Below are 22823 nucleotides of genomic sequence, written 5' to 3' on the forward strand. Positions count from 1 at the left end.
ATATGAAACTTCCTGGCAGATTAAAACTGTGTGCCCGACCGAGACTCGAACTCGGGACCTTTGCCTTTAGTGGGCAAGTGCTCTACCAACTGAGCTACCGAAACACGACTCACGCCCGGTACTCACAGCTTTACTTCTGCCAGTACCTCGTCTCCTACCTTACAAACTTTATAGGAGCTCTCCTGCGAGGCATGCAGAACTAGCACTCCTGAAAGAAAGGATATTGCGGAGACATGGCTTAGCCACAGCCTGGGTGATGTTTCCAGAACGAGATTTTCACTCTGCAGCGGAGTGTGCGCTGATATGAAACTTCCTGGCAGATTAAAACTGTGTGCCCGACCGAGACTAGAACTCGGGACCTTTGCCTTTCACGGGCAAGTGCTCTACGAACTGAGCTACCGAAGCACGACTCACGCCCGGTACTCACAGCTTTACTTCTGCCAGTACCTCGTCTCCTACCTTCCAAACTTTACAGAAGCTCTCCTGCGAGACATGCAGAACTAGCACTCCTGAAAGAAAGGATACTGCAGAGACATGGCTTAGCCACAGCCTGGGGGATGTTTCCAGAATGAGATTTCACTCTGCAGCGGAGTGTGCGCTGATATGAAACTTCCTGGCAGGGCAAAGGTCCCGAGGTCGAGTCTCGGTCCGGCACACAGTTTTAATCTGCCAGGAAGTTTCATATCAGCGCACACTCCGCTGGAGAGTGAAAATATCGTTCTGTAAATGAACATATATCAAAGAAATAGCAAGCAAACTAGGCCAGTAGCCTAATGTCTCTGTGCTTTCTAAAACACAGTTAATAATTGACCAATTTCTTCATGAATAGCATATATCGTATATAAACAAAGATATAGATGATAAATGTATTTGTAAGCATGCTGCTACCGTTTTCTCGTTTAACTGTAGAGTGCTTATGACCTGCTGTGATCGATAGTAATCGGCCACTTTGACCTCCAATAACTCATGTACTATTCAAGTGACATGCCTGTAATTTATACCAATTTAGGGTTACACTAATAGCTTTCTAAAGATACGTCGATCGACGAAATCGGATGAACCGTTTGGATTTTGGAAATTCGTTGCTGGGTGTTACTTGTATAATACTAAACTTTAAACAAATAAAGATATTGAAAATCTGATTACACCATCAGAATCGTTGTGCAAATAATGGTAATGTACATGTTTCTTTTTGACGTATTACGATTCATCTGGCTACTATTAATTTCTATACTAACTGTGAAATGTCTGCCGTTAAGGTTTCACAAAGTCCGCCATCTTTGGCTCTCCCGGCGTACAAGTCTTTTTCATCGGCACAGCGTCACCAAGGAATTCCCAGCCATGCGCTCACTGGGCCACGCGCTGGGGCTACCCCTGTAGCTCAGCTAACGTTCAGCACCATGTGGCAGCTGCCGGGCCCCAGCTTGTCGAGCAGCCCGTGCGGCCTAGCCAACTCTGAACTCTGCTTATTTCCAGGGTGCTACAGCTCGCCCGTTACCTCACATGGTGTTACAGTGTTCAGGTGATCACTGAGGCCAGCATCGTTACACAACTGGCACAGCACGTCCACCTTAAGTATCGTTTTTCCGAAAGGACCATCCCGCCACCCAGAAGGTCACAATTTGACCACTTTCAAAGTCGCTCATTTGGCTGTAGGAAGAACGAGTGCGTCTCCGTAGCATGGTTGCCTGCTTGCTTCACACGTTCGCACCAGACTCAGCCCTCTGTCGCGTGGATCTGCACGGAGATAACTTTTCCTCCGATGTGTGATGGAGTTCGCAGCAGTTAGTGCTTTGCCTCCCATGCATGCCGAGGTAATGCGTCTTCACATGTAGAATGTCTTCTTGGGTGTCTTCTCAGCACAGTTCTGCAGTGCTACCTATGCAGCGAGCAGGCCAGCGGTTGGTGACGCTTCGCGGCAGTTTGCGGCCCAGCGTCCGGATTTAGGTGTTGTGTGACGGGCCAGCACGTTCATAAAAGGCGCGGGCGGCCGCCTGTAAGAGGTCATGGACCATAGGTACTTCCGCGATGTCGTGAAGAGGAGCGGTGGGGAAATCGTAAGGCAGATGCAAGGCCAGCCGAAGGATGCGATTCTGCAGTGTCTCCAGCTTCTTCAGGTTCGTGTCGGTGTTGTTCCTCCAGACGACGGCGGTGTATTGGATTACAGGGCGGAGCAGCACCTTGTAGTGAGTGGTGCCCAGACGCGGTGGTAGTCGGGAGCCGGGATTCAGCACCGGGTACAGGACGCGAAGCCGGTTCCGCACTTTGGCCTTCACTTCGCGTATGTGCGGAACCCACGTGAGCCGGCGGCCGATGGTGACGCCGAGGTAATGCGCCGTGGGACGCCACGGGACAGGGCTGCCACTGACGGTGAGCGGTTGCAGACCCGCAGGATCACGTCGCCTTGTGACGATCGGGAACTGCGTCTTGGCCCCATTGAATTGGAGACGCCACTTGATTGCCCAGGCTGCCAGGCTGTCAACGGCGAGCTGCAGACGGCGGCGCATGACGGCGGCATTGAGGCTCCTCGTATATAGAGCCGTGTCATCAGCGTACACGGCGAGCCGCACACGGTCGATCTTCGGCGCATCAGAAGTGTACAGCGAATACAGAAGTGGTCCCAAGACCGAGCCCTGTGGCACACTGGCGTTGATGCGGCCGACGGAGGACAAGCCATGCGCGGTCCGCACATGGAAGGTCCTATCGGCAAGATAGGATTGGATGAGACGGACGTGCGACGTCGGGACCCCAAGTTCAAAAAGTTTGAACAAGAGGCCGCGGTGCCACAAACTGTCGAAAGCACGCGACACGTCCAGGAACACCGCGACGAAGAACTCGCGCTGCTCGAGGGCGACGAACGCATCTCCCACTAGCCGTAGGAGTTGGTGAACTGCCGAGTGGCCCCTGCGAAAGCCGAACTGCTCTTCGGGCAGACCTTCCTCGTCAACGTGGCGCTGCAGCCGCCTGATGTACACCCTTTCAAAGACCTTGGAGACGGCCGGCAGTAAACTAACAGGTCTGTAGTTCACGGGCTGACGCAGATCCTTCCCCATCTTCGGAAGCGCCACGATGCATGCTTCCAGGACTGCGGAAAACTGCGGGACCGGAGAATTACATTAGAGACGGCGGCGAGATGAGTGACAGCCACCGGCGGCAACTTCTTGAGTAGGGCGTTGGAGACTTCGTCTAGGCCCACAGCTTTCCTGGGGTTCAGGGCACGCAGGATGGACGACACCTCCTCCGCCGTTGTCTCTTCAATGACGTCATCGTCGTCGTGTGCTTGCAAGTTGCGTGGGAGCCGGTCAGCAAGCAGGTCGTCGTGGACAGCGTCGGTCGGGTCTTCGATCGGCGTAAACGCAGCCTCAAAGACGTCTGCTTGGGCATTAGCCTTCGCAGCTGGTTCGCAGACAGCCTGACCATTGACCAGCAGTGGAGGGATACGTTGCGTGCGGCGTAGGAAACGTTCGTGGTCTGCCAGGCCGTGCCGTCGTCAAGACAGAGGGTGGCGACCTTGTTATTCCAGTCCCGATTGCGATGGTTGTCAATGGCGACCCGGATGTCCCACCGCATCTTGTTGAGGAGGCGCTTGGTGTCGGCATTTCTTGTCCGCTGCCACTCCCGGTAGACCCGGTTCTTCTCAGTGATGGCCGCAAGGATGTCCGGCAGCAGCTGGCGGGAGTAGTCAGGCGGAGTTTGAGGTCGGGGCGGCGTTGCTATGTTGGCAGCGTCGATCGTGGTTGCCGCAAAGTGCAGAAGTGCTGCGTCCGCTCCAGCTTCTGCAGGGGGGCGGCACGGTGGCGAATGAGTCCGTCTTGGCTGCTTGAAACCTGCCCCAGTCGATGCCAGCAAGTGAGATGCCTCGCCTGGGCTGTTGCAGGGCGTCTAAGACGATATCGAAAACCACTGGGACATGATCAGAAGACAGAGCCGTCCTCGTCGTGGCGGTGATCTGATGAGGGATGCCCTTGACGACCGCGATGTCGATGATATCCGGGAGGCCACGGCAGGGAAGATTGTCGGATCGTATGGCCCCACCACAAGCGCATGGTGTCGTTCAGCTACCCGGAGCAGGCAGCGGCCAGCGGCATTGGTGATCCTGGAGTTCCAGGAGACATGTTTACTATTGAAGTCCCCGGCGACGAACACCTGGCCCCTCAAGGAGAGCAGAGGAATGATGTCAGCAGGGTCCAGTGGACGAGACGGCAGCCGATAGGCAGCGACGAACGTGATGGCGCCCGCCGAGGTGTGAACGACGACACCAGTGGCCTCCAGGGCTGCCAGTGGTGGAAGTTGTATCACGTGATGACGAATGCCATTGCGGACGTAGACGGCTGTCCCACCACCCGCCGTCAGTCGATCGGTGCGATAGCAGGAGTAGTTGACCGCCCTGACGTCGACCCCAGGCTTCAGGTGGGTTTCGTTGATAAGGCAGACGTCGACGGCTTCATCTCGAAGAAATTGGAGAGGTTCACCAGCTTGAGTGCGGACGCCGTTGGCATTCCACGCCACGACCGTGAGCCCTCTAACGCTGCCCATGGTGCAGCTGGTGAGTGTTGACAGCGGTCGGGGCCGGAGAGGCCAGCGGCACTGCAGCGGTGAGTTGCAGCGACAGGACTTCAATCAATTTCGTAGCACTGGTCACCAAGGCAGTGAGCTGCGCGACGAGGTTGGCCAGGTCAGCGGTGGAGGCAGCCGGCGCGGCCCCGTCTCTGGAAGGGGGAGGCGTGACTGACTCGCTTGGAGAGTCCACCTGGGGCAGCTCGACTGACGGTGCTGAGCGCTGGGTACCCACGGGGCGCTGACCCCCGCGCAGGCGATTGGCGGGGCGCGGTTTGGCCGACGGCCCGGGAGAGGCAGTACCCGGGTCCGCCACTAGCAGCTGTGGTGGAGGCGCAGGAGCCTCAGGTATCGGCACGGCATCGGAGGCGGCAGGAGCAGGAGCCTCAGGTGTCGGCACAGCCTCGGATGCCGCAGGAGCAGGAGCAGCCGACGCAGCCGGGACGGCGGAGGTCGTCCCGGACGTTGCCGCCGCGAAAGAGACGCCGGGCCGTCTCGTTGCTGGCTTCTTCGGATGTGGCGCTGGTGTTTGGCTACGTTGGCGAGCGATGGCACGCTTCCACACCTCACACCCACGATAGCTGGCCACGTGAGCACCGCCACAGAGTGCACAAGTCGGCTTCTCAGTGGGCGGACGGGGGCACGCACTTCCTGCGTGGGCGCCGGCGCATTTAACACATCTGTCCGGCATGGAGCAGTGGCGCGCGACGTGATTGATTCCCTGGCAGCGAAAGCACTGCACAGGGCACCTCTGCGAGCGATGATCTTCGGTCTGAACCGGAACGTCGGCGACCCGCGTCAATTGGTATAGTTTGCGGTTCTCCACGGTGCCGGAGCAGACAACCAGGAAGAGCGGCATATCATCGCGCGATTTAGGCGACTTCATCTTCACGACTGCCCGTATGTAGAAGCCCAGGTCAGCGAGTTCGCGATGCAGGTGATCGGCTTCCATGTTGAATGGGAGGTCCCCAATGACAATGTTTAAGACTTTGTCAGGTGCGGAAGCGTGGGTATAGAACGGGATACCACGCTCAGACTCCTCGTGAGTGACCCGGCGATAGTCTTCAGCAGTTCGGAGTATGACCCTGTACAGGTCTCGTCCGGCAGGCTTCACTGTATACACGGCCGTTGTCCAGCTGCGCAACAACTTTTGCAGTTCCCCATAGGGCGGCCGAAACTGGAGCACCACCGGCGGAAGATGGGAGTCTTTCTTCCGCGCCGGATCGCGCGGCAGCTGGCCCGGCGCGTCAGCGAGCGCGTCAAATGAGTTGGCGACGGCAGTTGGAAGCGTCGTCGATGACTGCATGCGTCTTGCCGTGCGCAGAGCCGGAACAAAACCATCAGCGTCAGGGGCGAAATCTTGCTTGGCCCTCTTCTCGATCGGCGAGCTGCGAACAGCGGACGTCGCGGCTGTTGCCCTCCTCTTCTGTTTCCCACTTCGTCCGCGTGGCTGAGGGGCGGTGGAGCTCTCATCTTCAGAATCTGGGAGCGGAACAGACAGCGCTGTCTTCAAAGTTTCTGGAGCTGTGTCCATCAAATCCATAGCCATAGCACTGGTCGTCATAAGTGGGGGGCCAGATGGGGCCGTCGACGGCGCAAGCGCGGCCGGACGTCGATCTGCGACACCCTTCACGTCGCTAGCAAGCGCAGGTACGTCCTTCTCGCGGCTGCACATCTCAGCGACTTTTGTCTTCTTCCTTTCCACTCTCTGAGCCCTCTGGCTACGAGCATTCCCTATTAAAGGGTAGACACAGATGGCGCTCTGGTAGCTATGACACTTCGCTATCTGTTGTCGGACGACGTTGAATTCATTATCAGCCCATCTATACTCCTCCACCTGGCATATGCTGTCATTGGATCAAAATCTACGTCGTCTTTCTAGACGTACAAATTTTTTCCGGCTTTTTTCAAATTCTTAACTACATAACTGACATAAATTTTTTATCTGTTTATTGCAATACACGTATACCATCATTTTATGACACCTCTGACCCCATTTTTGTAAATGTAAGCCGGCCAGTGTGACCGAGCGGTTCTAGGCGCTACAGTTTGGAAACGCGTGACCGCTACGGTCGCAGCTTCGAATCCTGCCTCGGGCATGGATGTGTGTGATGGCCTTAGGTTCGTTAGGTTTAAGTAGTTCTAAGTTCTAGGGGACTGATGACCAGAGATGTTAAGTCCCATAGTGCTCAGAGCCATTTGAACCAACCAAATTAGATTTGCTGCGTGTTCGGTCAGAGGGCTGCAATGAAAAAAAAAAAAAAAAGAAAAGAAAAAACTGGGGTCAAGGTATCAACGATCACCTTGAATGGATGTCTTGTGACGTCCGCCCAGACCAAACGCATCGAACTATGTCGAAAAAAAAAAGATGGATAGAGCATCTGCTATGTCAGCTATGTCAGCAGGGGATCCCAGGTTCGAGTCCCGATCCGGGCACAAATTTTCAACTGTCCCCGCTGACACATATCAACGGCTGTATGCAGCTAGGGATATGCATTTCTTTGAAACTGTACTAGTTTCTATAGTTCTTAGCCGTATTTTTATGATGAAACTTTGTTTTAGTTTCTGAAATGACTTAGCTCTACTGCATTTAATCTTTGCTGGCTAGAATTTTTAGAACGGGACCATAGTGCTCGGAGCAATTTGAACCATTAATAAATGTAAAAGTAACACTGTTGCGTTACATTGTTTATACCTGTGACACATAGTCGGAAAACAAGTTGTTGGGAAATATTACTGATAAACACAGTTACGTATGTCTTCGTCAACATTAGAATCAGTTATGGTGCCATAAATTAAGTTTGTGTTAGATGTAATAGTGCATATTGTAAGATTAGTTACTGTTGCTCAGAAAAAATTAAAATTCATTCTAAATACTGGATACAGCCTGTGTTTAAATTATACGTAACGGGCTAGAGCATAGTACATAAATAAAATAGTAAGTGATGAAAGTCACGTATGACGGTAGTTTTAAAGCTCAGCACGGCGGTGACTGGGGAATGCACGGTCAGTATGTACGAATACGCGTGGTCAAAGGCAGGACTGCTCGGTTGTAGCAAGACTGCTTTAAACTCTCTGACTTATTTTGCTCTCGGGTTCACGACGTGTCCGTACAGCCCCAACTCGTCCGCCTCTCATATTTGCTTTCAGTCTTGCACCGCCGGCATAACATCCGATTCAGCAGACCACCTCGCCGCCAAATAGTTGAGGCTGCGGGCGGAAGTTGAGATAACGTCGCGCGCAGGTCCGCCCGGTTATTAGCGTCGATGTTTAACCAGGGGAAACGTACGGCCGTAGGTGGCTCTGCCGTGCCCCACCCGTCCGCGCCCCTGCCTAGCGCCTCGCGTGTTTGAACAGGTGCGGCCTGCGCCGGCATTTGTTGCCGCAGCCAGAGATTACTGTTAATGCGCAAAGTTAACTCAGTCCCCGGCGGCTCCAAGATGAAGTTCTGTTGGCGCAAGCCATTACAATCTGCATAAACAAGTGGCGCCAGCGCCGCCGCGGAGCAGATGCAATCGCCGGAGCAGTTTCCAGCCGCGCCGCTCGCCCTAATGTGCTTATTCTTCACGGCGCCGCGAGTGATACTTCCTTTGACTCCTCTTTTAGAGAGATAATAGTTGGAAGAAACGCGCAACCTAAAATCCGTGCACAGAGAAATGTAACTAGCTCTCCAAAGACAAAGAAAACAGACGGAACACTGCCAATACAAACAACATCGTTGATTTCTCCGCACATGTTGTTCAGCCTTGAACATCACCTACGAGAGTAATCCCACAAGTCATAGACCTGTTTATTTCTACAATGGTTTACATCAGTTTAGGCCGGAGTAGCCGCGCGGCTCTAGCTCTACAGTCTGGAGCCAAGCGACCGCTCCGGTCACAGGTTCGAATCCTGCCTCGGGCATGGATGTGTGTGATGTCCTCAGGGTTAGTTAGGTGTAAATAGTTCTAAGTTCTAGGTGACTGATGACCTCAGAAGTGAAGTTGAATAGTGCTCAGAGCCATTTTTTTTTTTACATCGGTTTACAGCTTGAACATTTAGGTATTTTTCGACATAATCACCATTTCTGTCGATGCGTTTTTGTAGACGCTGTGGCACTTTTTGCATGCCCAAGTTATACCAGCTCGCCGCCACACTGTTCAGAATGTTATGAACCTCTTCTTTCACCTCGTCGTCGGACGTGAATCGCTGGGACCACAATGAACGGCCGGCCGGAGCGGCCGTGCGGTTCTAAGCACTACAGTTTGGAACTGCGAGACCGCTACGGTCGCAGGTTCGAATCCTGCCTCGGGCATGAATGTGTGTGATGTCCTTAGGTTAGTTAGGTTTAATTAGTTCTAAGTTCTAGGCGACTGATGACCTCAGAAGTTAAGTCGCATAGTGCTCAGAACCATTTGAACCATTTGAACCACCACAATGAACGATGACAGGTACTGTGAGATTCTGAAAAAACTCAAACGGCCAATTCAGAACCAGAGAAGAGGAATGTTGAGCAAGGGCGTACACATTCTCCATGAGAATGCTCGCCCACACGTCGCTCGGCAAACCGTTGCTCTCCTGCAACAGTTTCAGTGGAACATAGTCACCCACCCACCATAGTGTCCTGACTTAGCGCCCACTTCCCTAGGTTAAAAGATCATTTAGCCGGAAAGCGACTCAGCTCAGACGACGAGATGAAAGAAGAGGTTCATAACTTTCTGAACAGCATGGCGGGGAGCTGGTACTACGTGGGCATACAAAAACTGCCACAGCGTCTGCAAAAATGCATCGACAGAAATGGTGATTATGTCGAAAAATAGCTAAATGTTCAACTTGTAAACTGAAGTAAACCATTGTAGAAATAAACAGGTCTGTGTACTCATAAAAAAATAGGAGACTTTACTTTTGGGATTACCCTGATAACTCCATGAGACACTTTATTTCGTGATAGCAGACACTTTCTCTGTCCTTAAGCAAGGTAGGCCTTCTATAAGCAGTTCCAAGCGTCCTCAAAAAAGGCAGGAACGCCTGTAGACGGGAAAGATATTCTGAGCAGGAACATATACTTTTCTATTTGTTGTGTGGAGGGAAACACATCGTTTGCTGCGCTGCTCCTGTACTAGAAGTTCACTAAGGAAGTTGTTCAACTAATTAGTTAGACACTTACATGGAGTTGTATTACCAACGGAATATACTTATAATCCTAATTATCATAGGTGGATCTAAATGGTTGGTTGTTTGTTTGTTTGGGGGAAGAGACCAAACAGCGAGGTCAGCGGTCTCACCGGATTAAGGAAGGACGGGAAAGGAAGTCTCCCGTGGCCTTTCATAGGGACCATTCCGACATTTTCCTGGAGCGATGTAGAGAAATCAGGGAAAACCTACATCAGGATGGCCGGACGCGGGATTGAACCGTCGTCCTCCCGAATGCTTGTCCAGTGTGCTAACCACTGCATCACCTCGCTCGGTCTAAATGGTTGATTACTGCATTATTCACTTAGGAAAAAGACAACTCTTAAATACTGTGTCCGTTTAAGAAGAAATGGCTTCATTTCTGAGCAAATGCGCGAAGAAGGACAAGCCAAAAGTGTTATGTGAACAAGAAAAGACAATCCTATTCAACAGATGTCATGGGGTATTTCAGGTTTTGGAAGAAAAGTGGTGGATATATAAAGCTGCTAAACTTTTCTCCATTCCATGGAATACCTCACAAGACTAGAAAGCCTGAAATAATAGTACCAAAGACAATGTGATCATGGACGAAAGAGGTAGACCGCTTGCCCTAAGGAGTGAAATGGAAGTTAAGTTAGTTAATTTCGTAATACAATGCGAGGAATGAGGTTTCGCCAGAATCTTAACCGAATAATCCGTTAAACATTGTAGTACAGGGAAATCAGTATCTAAGGGAAAATAGTTGTCAAAGAACGAAAGAAATTATGACATGTATGCCATATGTAAAGAGTGGAAAGAATAAAAGCTACACTCGTCCGGTGTGTACCTATTCCGGAGTGGGGGGGGCATCCCCTGGCGGTGGGGGGGTGGGGGTGGGGGGGCTGAAACGCACATTAACCCTGGGTTCGGTGTGGGGCGGCGGTGGCGTGAGTGGACTGCTGTAGTCTGTTGTGGGGTAGTGAACCACTGAGGGCTACGGCGGGGACGAAGCCTCTTCGTCGTTTCTAGGTCCCCAGTTCCATACAATACAATATAATTCATGTGAGGCCAAAATCTGACGTCAGTAAAAATATCGTTTTAATATCTCCTGTGTGTTCCCTGTTCATTATGGAAATCCGGGTTCCCGGGTTCGATTCCCGGCGGGGTCAGGGATTTTCTCTGCCTCGTGATGGCTGGGTGTTGTGTGTTGTCCTTAGGTTAGTTAGGTTTAAGCAGTTCTAAGTTCTAGGAGACTGATGACCATAGTGCTCAGAGCAATTTGAATCATTTGAACCTTTGTGGAAATTTCGTGAATGTAGTCAACAGGTAACGATTTTAAATAAGTTTTGCTTTTTATGATGATCTATCGCTGGAGTACAGCATGCATGTACGAGGGTTGCCCGGAAAGTAATGCACCGCTTTTTTTTTCTCTGCCGGAAACAACGCAAAGAAGGCGAAACGTTACGTATGCATTATTTGAAGTCTCCTGAGTGAGCGCGCCAAGTTTCCGTCACTTCCGACAGACAGCGTAGTTGCAGGATTGTTTCGAAATGGCGTCTGTGGGTAATGTGCGTTACAAGCAATGCGCCGTCCTTGATTTTATCTCTGCAGGTAAAGAGACTCTGCGGAATATTCACAAACGCTTGTGCAAAGTCTGTGGAGTGTCTGTTGTGACAGAAGTACAGCCAGTCGCTGGGCACTGAGGATGACATCATAAGAAGGCGGGTCGGTGGTGCTCCATGATTTGCAGCGGTCGGGGAGACCATCCACGGCTGTCACGATTGTCAATTTCGACTATCCAGCGAACACTACCCCGTTTGATACGTGCCCTAGCGTCATGTTTGGCGTGGTTGTCCGTTGACCCAAAGCCATTTTCCGCGCAGAACGCGGTCGTACGGACATATCTGTTGACACTTTATATGATTATATCGAGAATTACAAGAAGCACAGAAAAAATAAGGGTTTGTTGCTTTAATTTTTGACGCCAGTGCAGCGATAAGTTTTCCACTAAACACCCTGAAAAAAAGTAGTAGCTTCATTAGTATTCAGACAGGTACTAACGTGGTTAAAATTTGTAAGAGAATCCATTTAACTGCCACACACTATTGTTGTTGTTGTTGTGGTCTTCAGTCCTGAGACTGTTTTGATTAAGACAATCAATTTTATCGGTTTTATTTACAAGTCCGTAGCTAGACGCTACGAAAGACAGCCAAGATTGTAGCAAGCTCACGGAGCTTAGCGGACGCGGTCAGCCACTCGCAATAAAAGACGACAAGAGTGCAGAGTTACTTTAACTACAACTAACTGAAGTAGATTATAAACAGTGACACCTGTTTATTTCTGTTACATTCCACAAATCACTTGCACTCTCTCCTGTTCCTAGGCACACCCAGGAAGTTCTCTTTAAGTTGTCTGCCGCAAGGGACGAGACACTATTGAAGGTGTAGAGCGCAACCAGATGGCGGTCAACGTCACCCCTCCTCCACTTCCTTGGTGAAGAGGGACGACCTGCGCCTGCGCTTTCACCCCGCTGTTGTTACAGTCGACATGAACGCACCATTGGCCGTGCGTCTGCCGCACTTGTTGGCGTCAGCTGCTTCCCTGCATTACTTCTAGAATTCTTTCTTTCTTTCTTTCTTAGCCGGCCGCGGTGACCCAGCGGTTCTAGGCGCTTCAGTCCGGAACCGCGGCTCTGCTACGGTCGTAGGTTCGAATCCTGCCTCGGTCATGGCTGTGTGTGATGTCCTTAGGTTAGTTAGGTTTAAGTAGTTTCTAAGTCTAGGCGACTGATGACCTCAGATGTTAAGTCCCATAGTGCTTAGAGCCATTTGAACCATTTTCTTTCTTAACCCGCGAGAGCTCGCACCTATAAAAGTTACACAGTCGGGTCGCGCGCCGTGTATTTTGCTCACACTCAACTACCAGACTGAACAGCATCTAATACGCGTAAATTAGTACCTTTTGCTATTTTTATAATAATACATTCATATTTTACTATCAAAATATTTATTTAGGATATAGAAAACAATCAGAGTATCTATATTGCTGGTAATAATCTTAGGACAATTAAAGTCGCCAGGCTTGCAAGGTATTAATAATCATCATCATAAACTAAAAGCTATGCCTTGTCGATTTAGCCACGTCACTCTCACCACTGTCATTCTCTTCAACTTTTCATATGATTTGATGTTATTAAAATACGTTGCTCTTGGCCTCCCTGTTGGTTTTTTCCTAAATCTTTTCCTTCAAATACATTCTTTAGGAACTGGTTGTGTCTCATTATGTGTCCTATCATTTTTGATTTTCTTCTTCGTATATAATTTAGCAGCGTTCTGTTCTCACTCACTTAAGACCTGTTCATTACTTTTTCTATCTACCCAGCTTGTTTTCGTCATTTTTCTCCATATCCACATTACCACTGCTTCCAGTCTCTTTTTCTCTTCCGTTCCCAGAGTCCACGCTTCACAACCGTATCTTAAGATGCTTCAGACAAACGTTTTGGCAAACGTTTTCCTAATTTCTAGGCTTATGTGATTGTCTGTTAGTAAATTCCTTCTATTTTGGAAAGCTTGCTCTGCAAAGGCTATTCTTCTCTTTATATCTGTGATACATTTATTGTCATCAGTGATTGTGCTCCTCAAATAACAGAAGTTCTCAACCTGCTGTAGAACATCTAATAAAAAATTAAAAGAAAAAAGTATTTACTGTTATTTAATTTTTGTGACTTGATTTCCGCCTTTATCTCTCAGCTTTGCACAACTCGCATAATGTTACATCATGTTCATTGCACAAAAACGTTTGATAATGGATACATACATTTTTTGTCTGCCGATTTTTGCATCTTGGACGGAGGTGCCATGTGCCACTGGTTTTCCAGCGTCTAAAAATTCAGTTTCATTGGTAAATTGTTCAATAAATTGATGTACAGGATAAGAAAAATTTTCAGTGTCATGAACTTCACCAATAGCCGTAGCCGTACAGTGTACGGCATTTAGTGAAGTTTATTGACATTGAAAAGTGCGTGCCACTCGATGTCACCTGGCCTTCATGGACCACCAGAGAAAGAAAAATTTTGGATTCAGCTCCAATGCTCATCGTCTCCCATCCACGAAAAATTCTTTCTTCTGATCTGTCCATCTAAAGAAATACTGAACCATCATACAAAATAAAAAAACCTAATAAATCAAGAGTAATACATGTAAAATGACGTTTAAAAATATGAATAGTGAATTATATACATACGTCGATACTCGCACGATGAGCTAAAGGGCTCATGGCGGTGACCAGCCCGACCGTGTGACCTCTGCAGGCAACACCCTCGAACTGGCACAACGCCAACAGCCTGCCTGGGTCGGGGGACGTATGAAACCCAGCTACTGAGGCACTGTTGACAAAACGCAGAATGATTTAAAATTTCTCATAGCGCGAGTGCACGAACATTAGCTTCAGTCTCCTCATCATCATCACTTGAGTCTGTATATGCTCCTAAGTATGTCCCACATTCCAGTATCTAATTCGAAATCTGTATTTGACCACGATGTAATTCAGCTGGAATCGTTTGGCGTTCCCGAGCCTTTTCCAAATATATCTCCTCTCTTCGAGAATTCTGAACGCTGCCATTACCTGAAATTTACTGCCGAACGTATTCTCCTCTCTCATTCCTGTTACCAAGCCCATATTCTCCCTTCTTCTATTGATTCTCCCATTATCACATTCTAATCCCCTATGAGCGCTAGATTATCTCACTTCATATACCGAATTACCAATTGAAGTCATATCTTTTCTGTGTCTGTTCGCTTTCTGCTTCCAAAGCCAGCATGTAAACACGAATTATTGTAGCCGCTGTTTGTTTGTTACCCATTGTTATTAGTTATTGGCATTTATGTGTGAAAGGCTCTAAAACTGTACATTTAAAGTCATCTCTGGGAATGTAATGTATACCGTGGGGAAAGCATGTAATGATCAAATGGAAGAATTTCAAATGTTATGCTACAGAAGGTTATTAGAGCCTAGAGCGCGCAAATATATAAACTTGACCAAATAAACGTTAAAATCATTTGCACGAATAGGTAACTGCACTAATGTTATGGGAAAGTGACTTCATACGGTCTGCACATCCTAAGCAGATGAGGATTGCCATTAATTCTTAGTGGAAGACTTCTTAAGGGTGGATAAGAGCTGAGTCTCTCAGAAAAATGGGAACTGTCCACGTGAGAAAACTACAATGTGTTTTCGGTGTATCTACCATGGCTAGTCGATGAAAAGTGCTAAGAGGGAATCACTGAGAGACTGAATGCAAACTACGTAGTCCGTTGCTTTTAATAAAGCTCCGAGTTTAACATAATGTAGTTTTTAAAAGTCCTTCAAGAACTGTATTACTCTGACAAGGAGGGATAGAGTCGGATGTGGTATTTTGTGGGAGATTCAATTCGGCTTTGGTAACCCAGTAAAGCGTTACTGGGGCGGTTGGATGGAGAGTTTAAAGTTACTTCAGCGTGGATTGGGTTGGTAACTGTTCATACTTCTTTATTCCACAAATGTAAAGGAAGACGGTTGCCTCACTTTAGTGTTAATCTTTTTTGCAGTAGCAACAATGCAGGTTGTTAAACACACTCTAAGGCAAAGGAAAATGACGCACGACGAAAGAATTATCCCAAAAGGAACAGTAATTAGTGAATGTCACCTACATGTAAGGACAAATAAACGATTACAATTTCGGAAAAAATGGATGCTTTAATCAGGAGAGCATCACAAATTGAGCAAGTCAGTAACGCATTGGCCCACTTCTGGTCTGGCTCTGTGCTTGTCAAAACCAACAAGGTCGTTTGATCTCACCCCAGCCGAAAGCAGGTATTAGGCTTGGCATTAAATTATAGAGTTGACAGATGTCATGTTGAGGGATATCGTGCCAAATTCTGTACAACTGGAGCATTAGATTTTCGATCGTCAAAATCCTGTACTGGTTGCAGGACCTTACGGAAGACGCTTCACATCTTCTCAGTTGAGGAGATACGGTGACCTTGCTGGCAAAGATGGGACTTGGGAAGCACGGGCAGTAGAAGCTATCGTCGTTTGTCGGTGGACATTACCTTGCTCAAATATGAGCCCATGTGCGCTTGCCATGAAGGCCAATAAAAGCGGGGCGTAGCACATCATCGATGTGCCGTTGTGCTGTGAAGGGTCCGTGAATGAGAACCACAGGGAACCTGCTACGTAAAGAAATAGCACCCCAGACTATCACTCATTGTCGTCTAGCCTTATCGCGGGCGGCAATCGGAATGGTATCCCACCCCTGTCCAAGGCGTATCCAAACACGTCTTCTACTTAAAATTTACTTTTCAGTCATGTTTCCCTCTTACAATTGAGCGCCAGTGACCAACGGTTACATTTCAGTAAGACAATGTACTGGGAGAGTTTCTGATGCTTGTCAAAACCAGCAATGTCGTCGGATCTGACCCCAATTGAAAACGTTTGGAGCATTACGGGCAGGGCCCTCCAACCAACTAGGGGTTTTGACATTCCAGTGCGCCTCCTCTGAGGAGGACATCCATCAACCCTGACTATTTATGCAAGCCGAATACGTTTGCGTGAGGGATAGAAGTGGATCAGCGTGTTATTGACTGGCTCAATTTGTGAAGTTCTATCTCTCGAATAAATCATCCATTTTTCGCGAAACTGTATTTTTTTATTGTACCTCATGTATCACTGGCAGTCGGCATCCTACGCTCGTATTATATTTAGGTAATTCACCTCCTGTACTGCGCAGTACTATGGCAAAGCAAACTAGACGATCGTTTCCGGATGTAGCTGCTAATACGCCAACAAACAAAACTCGCAACACGTTCAGTCGTAGCAAGAATACGATGTCGTTCAAAGTGTCAAAGCATTCACTGAGAAGTACATAAATATGAGTACTTTACCTTCCAAAAAGTCAGTAGAAGAAATACCTTAACAGTGCCGCGGCCTGGAAAAGTTTAAAACAGAAAGCAGTGACATTTCCGATACTGATCCGTAGAAACCTGAGTTGGATAGGTTAAATGTGAAATACGGGCCGCGTATTTGCTGTCGTGAACAAAGGTCAGATAACGTACGCCAACTGTGGATTTAAAAACCTCGCGGAAGAAACGAATGTCAGAGGCAAACAGTCGATTCACATTGCGTACACCTGTTGTGCACATGGCTCTTGCGAACAGCTTTCAACTGACGTATACGTGTATTCCTCTACTTACGTTTTACTAGAAACAATGAATCACTCGAGTCATACATGAAAACACCTGTCAGTCAGCTTTTAATTGCATTCCCTTGTAACAGCCACATATCTTGTCAGTTGTACACAAATACTCTTATGGTAATTTTAGCTGTGTTTTATATAAGTAAAATTGCGTAAGTACAATGTAAATTCAATTTCGCAATGAATACTGGAGGGTATGTGAATGCACGGGTGGGAGAGAAGTCACCGAGCAGTGACATAATTAGAGAGGCAAACTTCGTGCAACCAGAACTATTTGAATACCACGGATGGATGTCATTATTGTGTCAAATGCGTAAGTAGACGTAATAAGCTCCATAGTTCGTTGCATGCCGTAGTTTCGGGGTGAAGAGAGGAAAGAAGTCTCCAAAAAGTACTGTATGTGAGCCATAAACGGAAAGAGGCAGCAAAGACTGCCTTGACGACAATACCTGACTCAGCATCTCACCTCAACTCCTCCAGTAACCGCAATATCCAACTTTGTTAATGCGACGCTCAATATTTAAGACAACTTCATAACACGGACTAAATTGTAAAAGACTGAGCTGAAAATTATCAGAGCACTAAATTCAATTTTGTGAAAATTTTCCAACCACACTGAAGCAGATTACAGAACTGTACTTATTTCATTTTCCCCAACTTAATACTTTCAAGTTAATAGGAGACCGTCTGAAGCTGTCTTTCATTGTACCGTCTGAAGCTGTCTTTCATTGTTATATGTGTGCCTTTAATTGATGTACTGTTCGTGTGTAAATTCATCTGCGTGGTTACTGTGCTGTTGCTATTTCACATTCAGAGTAATGATGGGTCAAGGTACGGTAATTCAGGTTATTAGGAGGATATGTTTTCGTTAATGGACTTCCTTACCTTGTGAAACTTCTTTCAGATTTTAAAACCTTAAGGGCTGATAAGAAGCGACTGCCACAAAGAGTCATCCCAGTGATCTTTCTAAAAGGCCACTTCCAGCTTTACTGGCTTGTTAGTTTATAAACCTTAAAACTTCAATGAAACGTATTCGTCTCTTCAAGTGTGAGCCAATGTTTCAACCTCAGGAGTGCCTAGAAATTTTCCACGGACAGCGTTGTGGAATGAGTTAACCTGCCCTTGGATGGTAATTCATGTCAATCAATCAGAGACAAGTTCGAGTCCCAGCTTTTGTTATAGCGCTCATATACCGTTGAGTAACAGTATCATGCGCATAAAGTGCGACAGTGATTTATTTGGTGCATATTCGCATGCAGTTTTCCATTCTGAAACGGAGTCGTACACTTGTATGGTGTCTAGAGAAAATGTTGAATTAAAATGAATATGCAAAAGCCTTACTTATGGAAGTGGACGTTAAAGTTCCAGTTTAAATTGCCCTGATTAATTAAAGATGCCCCTTTTATAAAGTGACTGAAGCCCCAAAAAATATAACTTTATTACGTGATCTTGTTGCCTTAGATGTGATTTGCACGAGAGAGATCCTTGACCACCTGAAAAGATTTGCAATAGATCACCAATTACTTTTCCTTACCGAACCTAAGTTTGAATTCCATACCCAGGATCTAAAGTTTACTTAATCTCCAAGGTATATTCCAAAGTTCTTCAATGAATCTACAACACCTTTTTGTTGCGAACTAGTAATGTAGTAACGATCTGACAGTACCTACAAGCGGTAATCAAAAAGTTTCAGTTCGTAAAGTCCAGATCCGGCATGCCAATCAGGCAGAATAACCCTGACCACTGCGGCAATCGTCTCACCGACGACCTAGCTTTAAGATACCCGTTTGCTGCTGCTGTGTGCTGCTGCATGAATAAATCCGCAACTGTCTGCTGCTCATAATCGTTCGACAGGAATCTTCAAACCTACAAGGCCCTTTGAATGGACCGAAGACGTGATAATCAAATAGGCAGGGGTCAGAACTACAGGGCGGGTTTTCGAGTAACGCCCCCTTCGAACTGGCGTAATTTCTGTGTCGCCACGTTGTGAAGACATCATGAAGCAACAGCACCGCCCCCCCCCCTCCCCGCGGTCGCTATTATTTCTCAAACGGGGTTTTTAGTAGACCTGCTGCCCTATAGACAAAGAAGGTATGAGATAGATTATATAATGGTAAGACAGGGATTTAGGAACCAGGTTTTAAATTATATGACATTTCCAGGGGCAGATGTGGACTCTGAGCACAATCTATTCGTTATGAACTATGGATTAAAACTGAAGAACCTGCAAAAAGGTGGGAATTTAAGGAGTTGGGACCTTGATAAACTGACTAAACCAGAGGTTGTACAGAGTTTCAGAGAAAGCAGAAGGGAACAATTGACAGGAATGGGGAAAGAAATACAGTAGAAGAAGAATGGGTAGCTCTAAGGGATGAAGTAGTGAAGACAGCAGAGGATCAAGTATGTAAAAAGACAAGGGCCAGTAGAAATCCTTGGGTAACAGAAAAAATATTGAATTTAATTGATGAAAGAAGAAACTATAAAAATGCAGTAAATGAAGCTGGCAAAAAGGAATACAAACGTCTCAAAAATGAAATCCACAGCAAGTGCAAAATGGCTAAGCAGGGATGGCTAGAGGACAAATGTAAGGATGTAGAGGCTTATCTCACTAGGGGTAAGATAGATAGGAAAATTAAAGAGACCTTTGGAGAAGAGAGAAGCACTTGTACAAATATCAAGAGCCCAGGTTGAAACCCAGTTCTAAGCAAAGAAGGGTAAGCAGAAAGGTGAAAGGTGTATCTAGAGGGTCTATATAAGAGCGATGTACTTGAGGACAATATTATGGAAATGGAAGAGCATGTAGATGAAGATTAAATGGGAGATACGATACTGCGTGAAGAGTTTGTCAGAGCACTAAAAGACCTGAGTCGAAACAAGCACAACTTGACTAGAAGGAGGGATCGGTTGGTAGGACGTATTCTGAGGCATCAAGGGATCATTAATTTAGTACTGGAGGGCAGCGTTGAGGGTAAAAATCCTAGAGGGAGACCAAGAGATGAATACACTAAGCAGATTCAGAAGAATGTGGGCTGCAGTAGTTACTGGGAGATGAAGAATCTTCCACAGGATAAAGTAGCATGGAGAGCTGCATCAAACCAGTCTCTGGACTGAAGAGCACCACAATAACAACAGACATTATTCACTCTCCGATGGATGTCTAGTGGTGTTTGTCCTGTGGCAGCCACGAACAGAATAACACATCTGTCGTGTGTGGACGCATTTGCTAATAACATCCCCGTAGTATACGTTTTTTGAATTTGACGCGGAACGACAAAATGTTACGTAATCCATTTTTTACATGTGGGTGCTTACATAGTCGCATCGGAGCCGAGCTACATTGTATAACGCTGTAGCAATGCCCTCAAATGGAGATTTTTTTCGCCCATTATACACTGACGAAAAATGTCACACATCAAAAGAGAGATACGTGGCATAAAGAAAAGTTGGTAGGCTCATTTCTACATTTGAAAGATGATGTCTGTTTAAATTTCTCTCCAGCTCCATCAAGATGGCGTTATTAGTCCACTGTGACGACGCAAACCTGGATTGCTTTAAATACGCGCTGTAACGGTCGTGAGCGATAGTTGCCTTTGAGATTGGACATGATTTCAGGCAGCGGTGGCCAGGAGAATGTATAGTCGCTAGAGGAGCGGGTTCCGAAAGGCCTGTTGGGACTGCCGAGAAAGAAGAACATCGTATTCAGCGTAAGGCTCTGGCGCACCGTACTGCCTCTACAGCAGCAATTGAAGCAGCAGTTGGCACGACAGTTACACAACGAGTTGTTACAAATCGGTTACTTCAAGGAGAGCTACGAGCCAGGGACCCTGTAATTCGCATTCCCAAGGCCCCAAATTACCACCATTTGCGAACTCAGTGGTGTGAAGTGAGAGCTTATTGGAGGGGAGGGTGGAGATCTCTTGTGTTTTCTGATGAACACTGGTTCTGCCTCGGTACAGTGATGGCAGTGTGTTGGTTAGGAGGAGGCCGATTGAGGGCCTGCAAACAGCCCGTCACCATGCTACACACAGTGGACCCACACTCGGAGATATACTCAGGGGTGCGATTTCGGATGACAGCAGGAGCAGTGTCCTGTTTTCCAACAGGATAAAGCTCTCCCATGTACCGCTGTTCTTAAAGAACATGCGCTACAGAATTTCGGTGTGTTATCTTGGCCAGCTCGATCACTAGAGCTATTGTCCATCGGGCACATATGGGACACGATCGGACGACAATTCCAGCGTTACCCTATACTGACCGACCAAATGCAACAGGGATGGAATTCCACTCCTCAAATTCACGTCCAGCACCTGCACAACACAATGCATGCACATTTAAATCTTGCATTCAACATTCTGGGCGTCTACTCCGCTTTATAATGTACCAGTATTTCAGATTTTGAATGGCTTACCTCGCGTTTACGTTAACATGTGATATTGCAATGTTAATCATTTAAGTATGTTACCTAGACAAATGTAGCCTCAAAATTTCCTTACTCTACTGTAATTATTTTTTAGTGTCGCGACTTCTTCCGGCAGTGTATATTGTGACATTACAGTCACATATTGCTGTGACATCTTAAAACGTTTTATTTGCAAATTTTTTGGCTGCATGTGAGGAAAGCACAAAGTTAGCTGACTCTGGGGAAAGGCTTGAGTTTGTCTTGGTGGCAGGTAAGCGGGACGAGTAGTCACGAAGCTGTTCTCGATTGACCACATGAGGTCCGTCACAAACGCCTTGGTGGAAAGAAGTAGGTCTCTCGACACTGGTTTTCGCTGAAGCGTTTGCAGTAAGCCCTGGCTCTCCGTTTGGCCTGCAAAATGCGGTTTGCCTCCTTTGAGAGGAGGTATTGACTATCCACCAGAGAATGACTGTGCCAGACTAATTCACCTTACCGTACACGGCTTGCTAAAGAGGCTGGCACCGTCGCCGCTGCCTCACTAAGGTCCTTCGTTCCAAAATGTTGCTATCTAATCATATAAATCCTGTGGGTCGCCATTCTTTGGCAAGAATGGCTCGGCCAATGAGTGAAACTTGACTAGTAGTTGATACCAACATTTTAAAAAGCATCCAGTGACCAAAGAATGAGGAATATGTCCAGGGCTGTCCTGTATTCCAGAAAAGTATGAGAAATTCCTGCTGGTTGCTGTGGTCATCCCTTTTCGAGAAACAGAGAACTAGGTTGATAGCAAAATTATTTTGCTTCGGGACTTACCGTGTGAAGCTGTATGGGTCTCACCTGATCCAGAAGTCGACAGCGGCAGCCTTTGACTGCCGCCATCTCCGTCGTTTTATTTCACTGCTTATTTGTGCGTTGTGCGGCACGATCACTAGATTCTAAGTACGTTTCGCATTTCGCAGGCCTGCCTGAGAAGCTCAGAGTTAGCAGCATTTGCTACGCAACTTTTATCGCTTGATTAATTGTGTTAACGCGTGAGTCGTTCACTTGTTTACTTTACATTTGCGAGCTGTGCAGATTACGATGGCTTGTAGCTATTCTCAAGCAGTCTTCTAAATAGATTTGAGACATTCTTCAACGTGTTAACGGTACATCCAGATGCGATTAGTATTCTAATGAGCCACAGTTTGCTGTTAATGTTCCGAAAACTGATGTTCACATGATAGTAACTGCTTTTACACACATTTTCAATGATTTTTTAGAACTTTGATTAAAATAGATCGACACTGATCAGAAACAATTGGTTTTTAATCGTATCCCCGATCATCCTACAACTAACCGTGACTATGCAGTCCTCAAACAATAAATGTAGTCAGCTATTTGCATATCTAATTTCTTGTCTCCCTGTGCCGATGTTTCCTTTGCAAAAACAGCTGCACAGGCTTTTGAGGTTATTATTAATTTGTTTACTTGATTTAAAACTAGCACTGCACTCGCTCTTATAGCATT

The 22823-nt window shown here is 47.1% G+C and overlaps 1 protein-coding gene across 1 annotated transcript; it reads right to left on the bottom strand.

The window, feature by feature from the left end:
• Nucleotides 1-4522: 4522 nt before the first annotated feature.
• On the bottom strand, nucleotides 4523-6232 carry LOC126336071 (proline-rich protein 36-like). The gene is made up of 2 exons (XM_049999552.1): nucleotides 5584-6232; nucleotides 4523-5208 (listed from the first exon to the last, which is right to left on the bottom strand). Exons 1-2 carry the CDS (start codon nucleotides 6230-6232, stop codon nucleotides 4523-4525), a joined length of 1335 nt encoding a protein of 444 aa, XP_049855509.1.
• Nucleotides 6233-22823: the final 16591 nt, after the last annotated feature.

Source organism: Schistocerca gregaria, chromosome 2 (genome assembly GCF_023897955.1).
Source record: "Schistocerca gregaria isolate iqSchGreg1 chromosome 2, iqSchGreg1.2, whole genome shotgun sequence".
NCBI classification, from domain to species: Eukaryota; Metazoa; Arthropoda; class Insecta; order Orthoptera; family Acrididae; genus Schistocerca; species Schistocerca gregaria.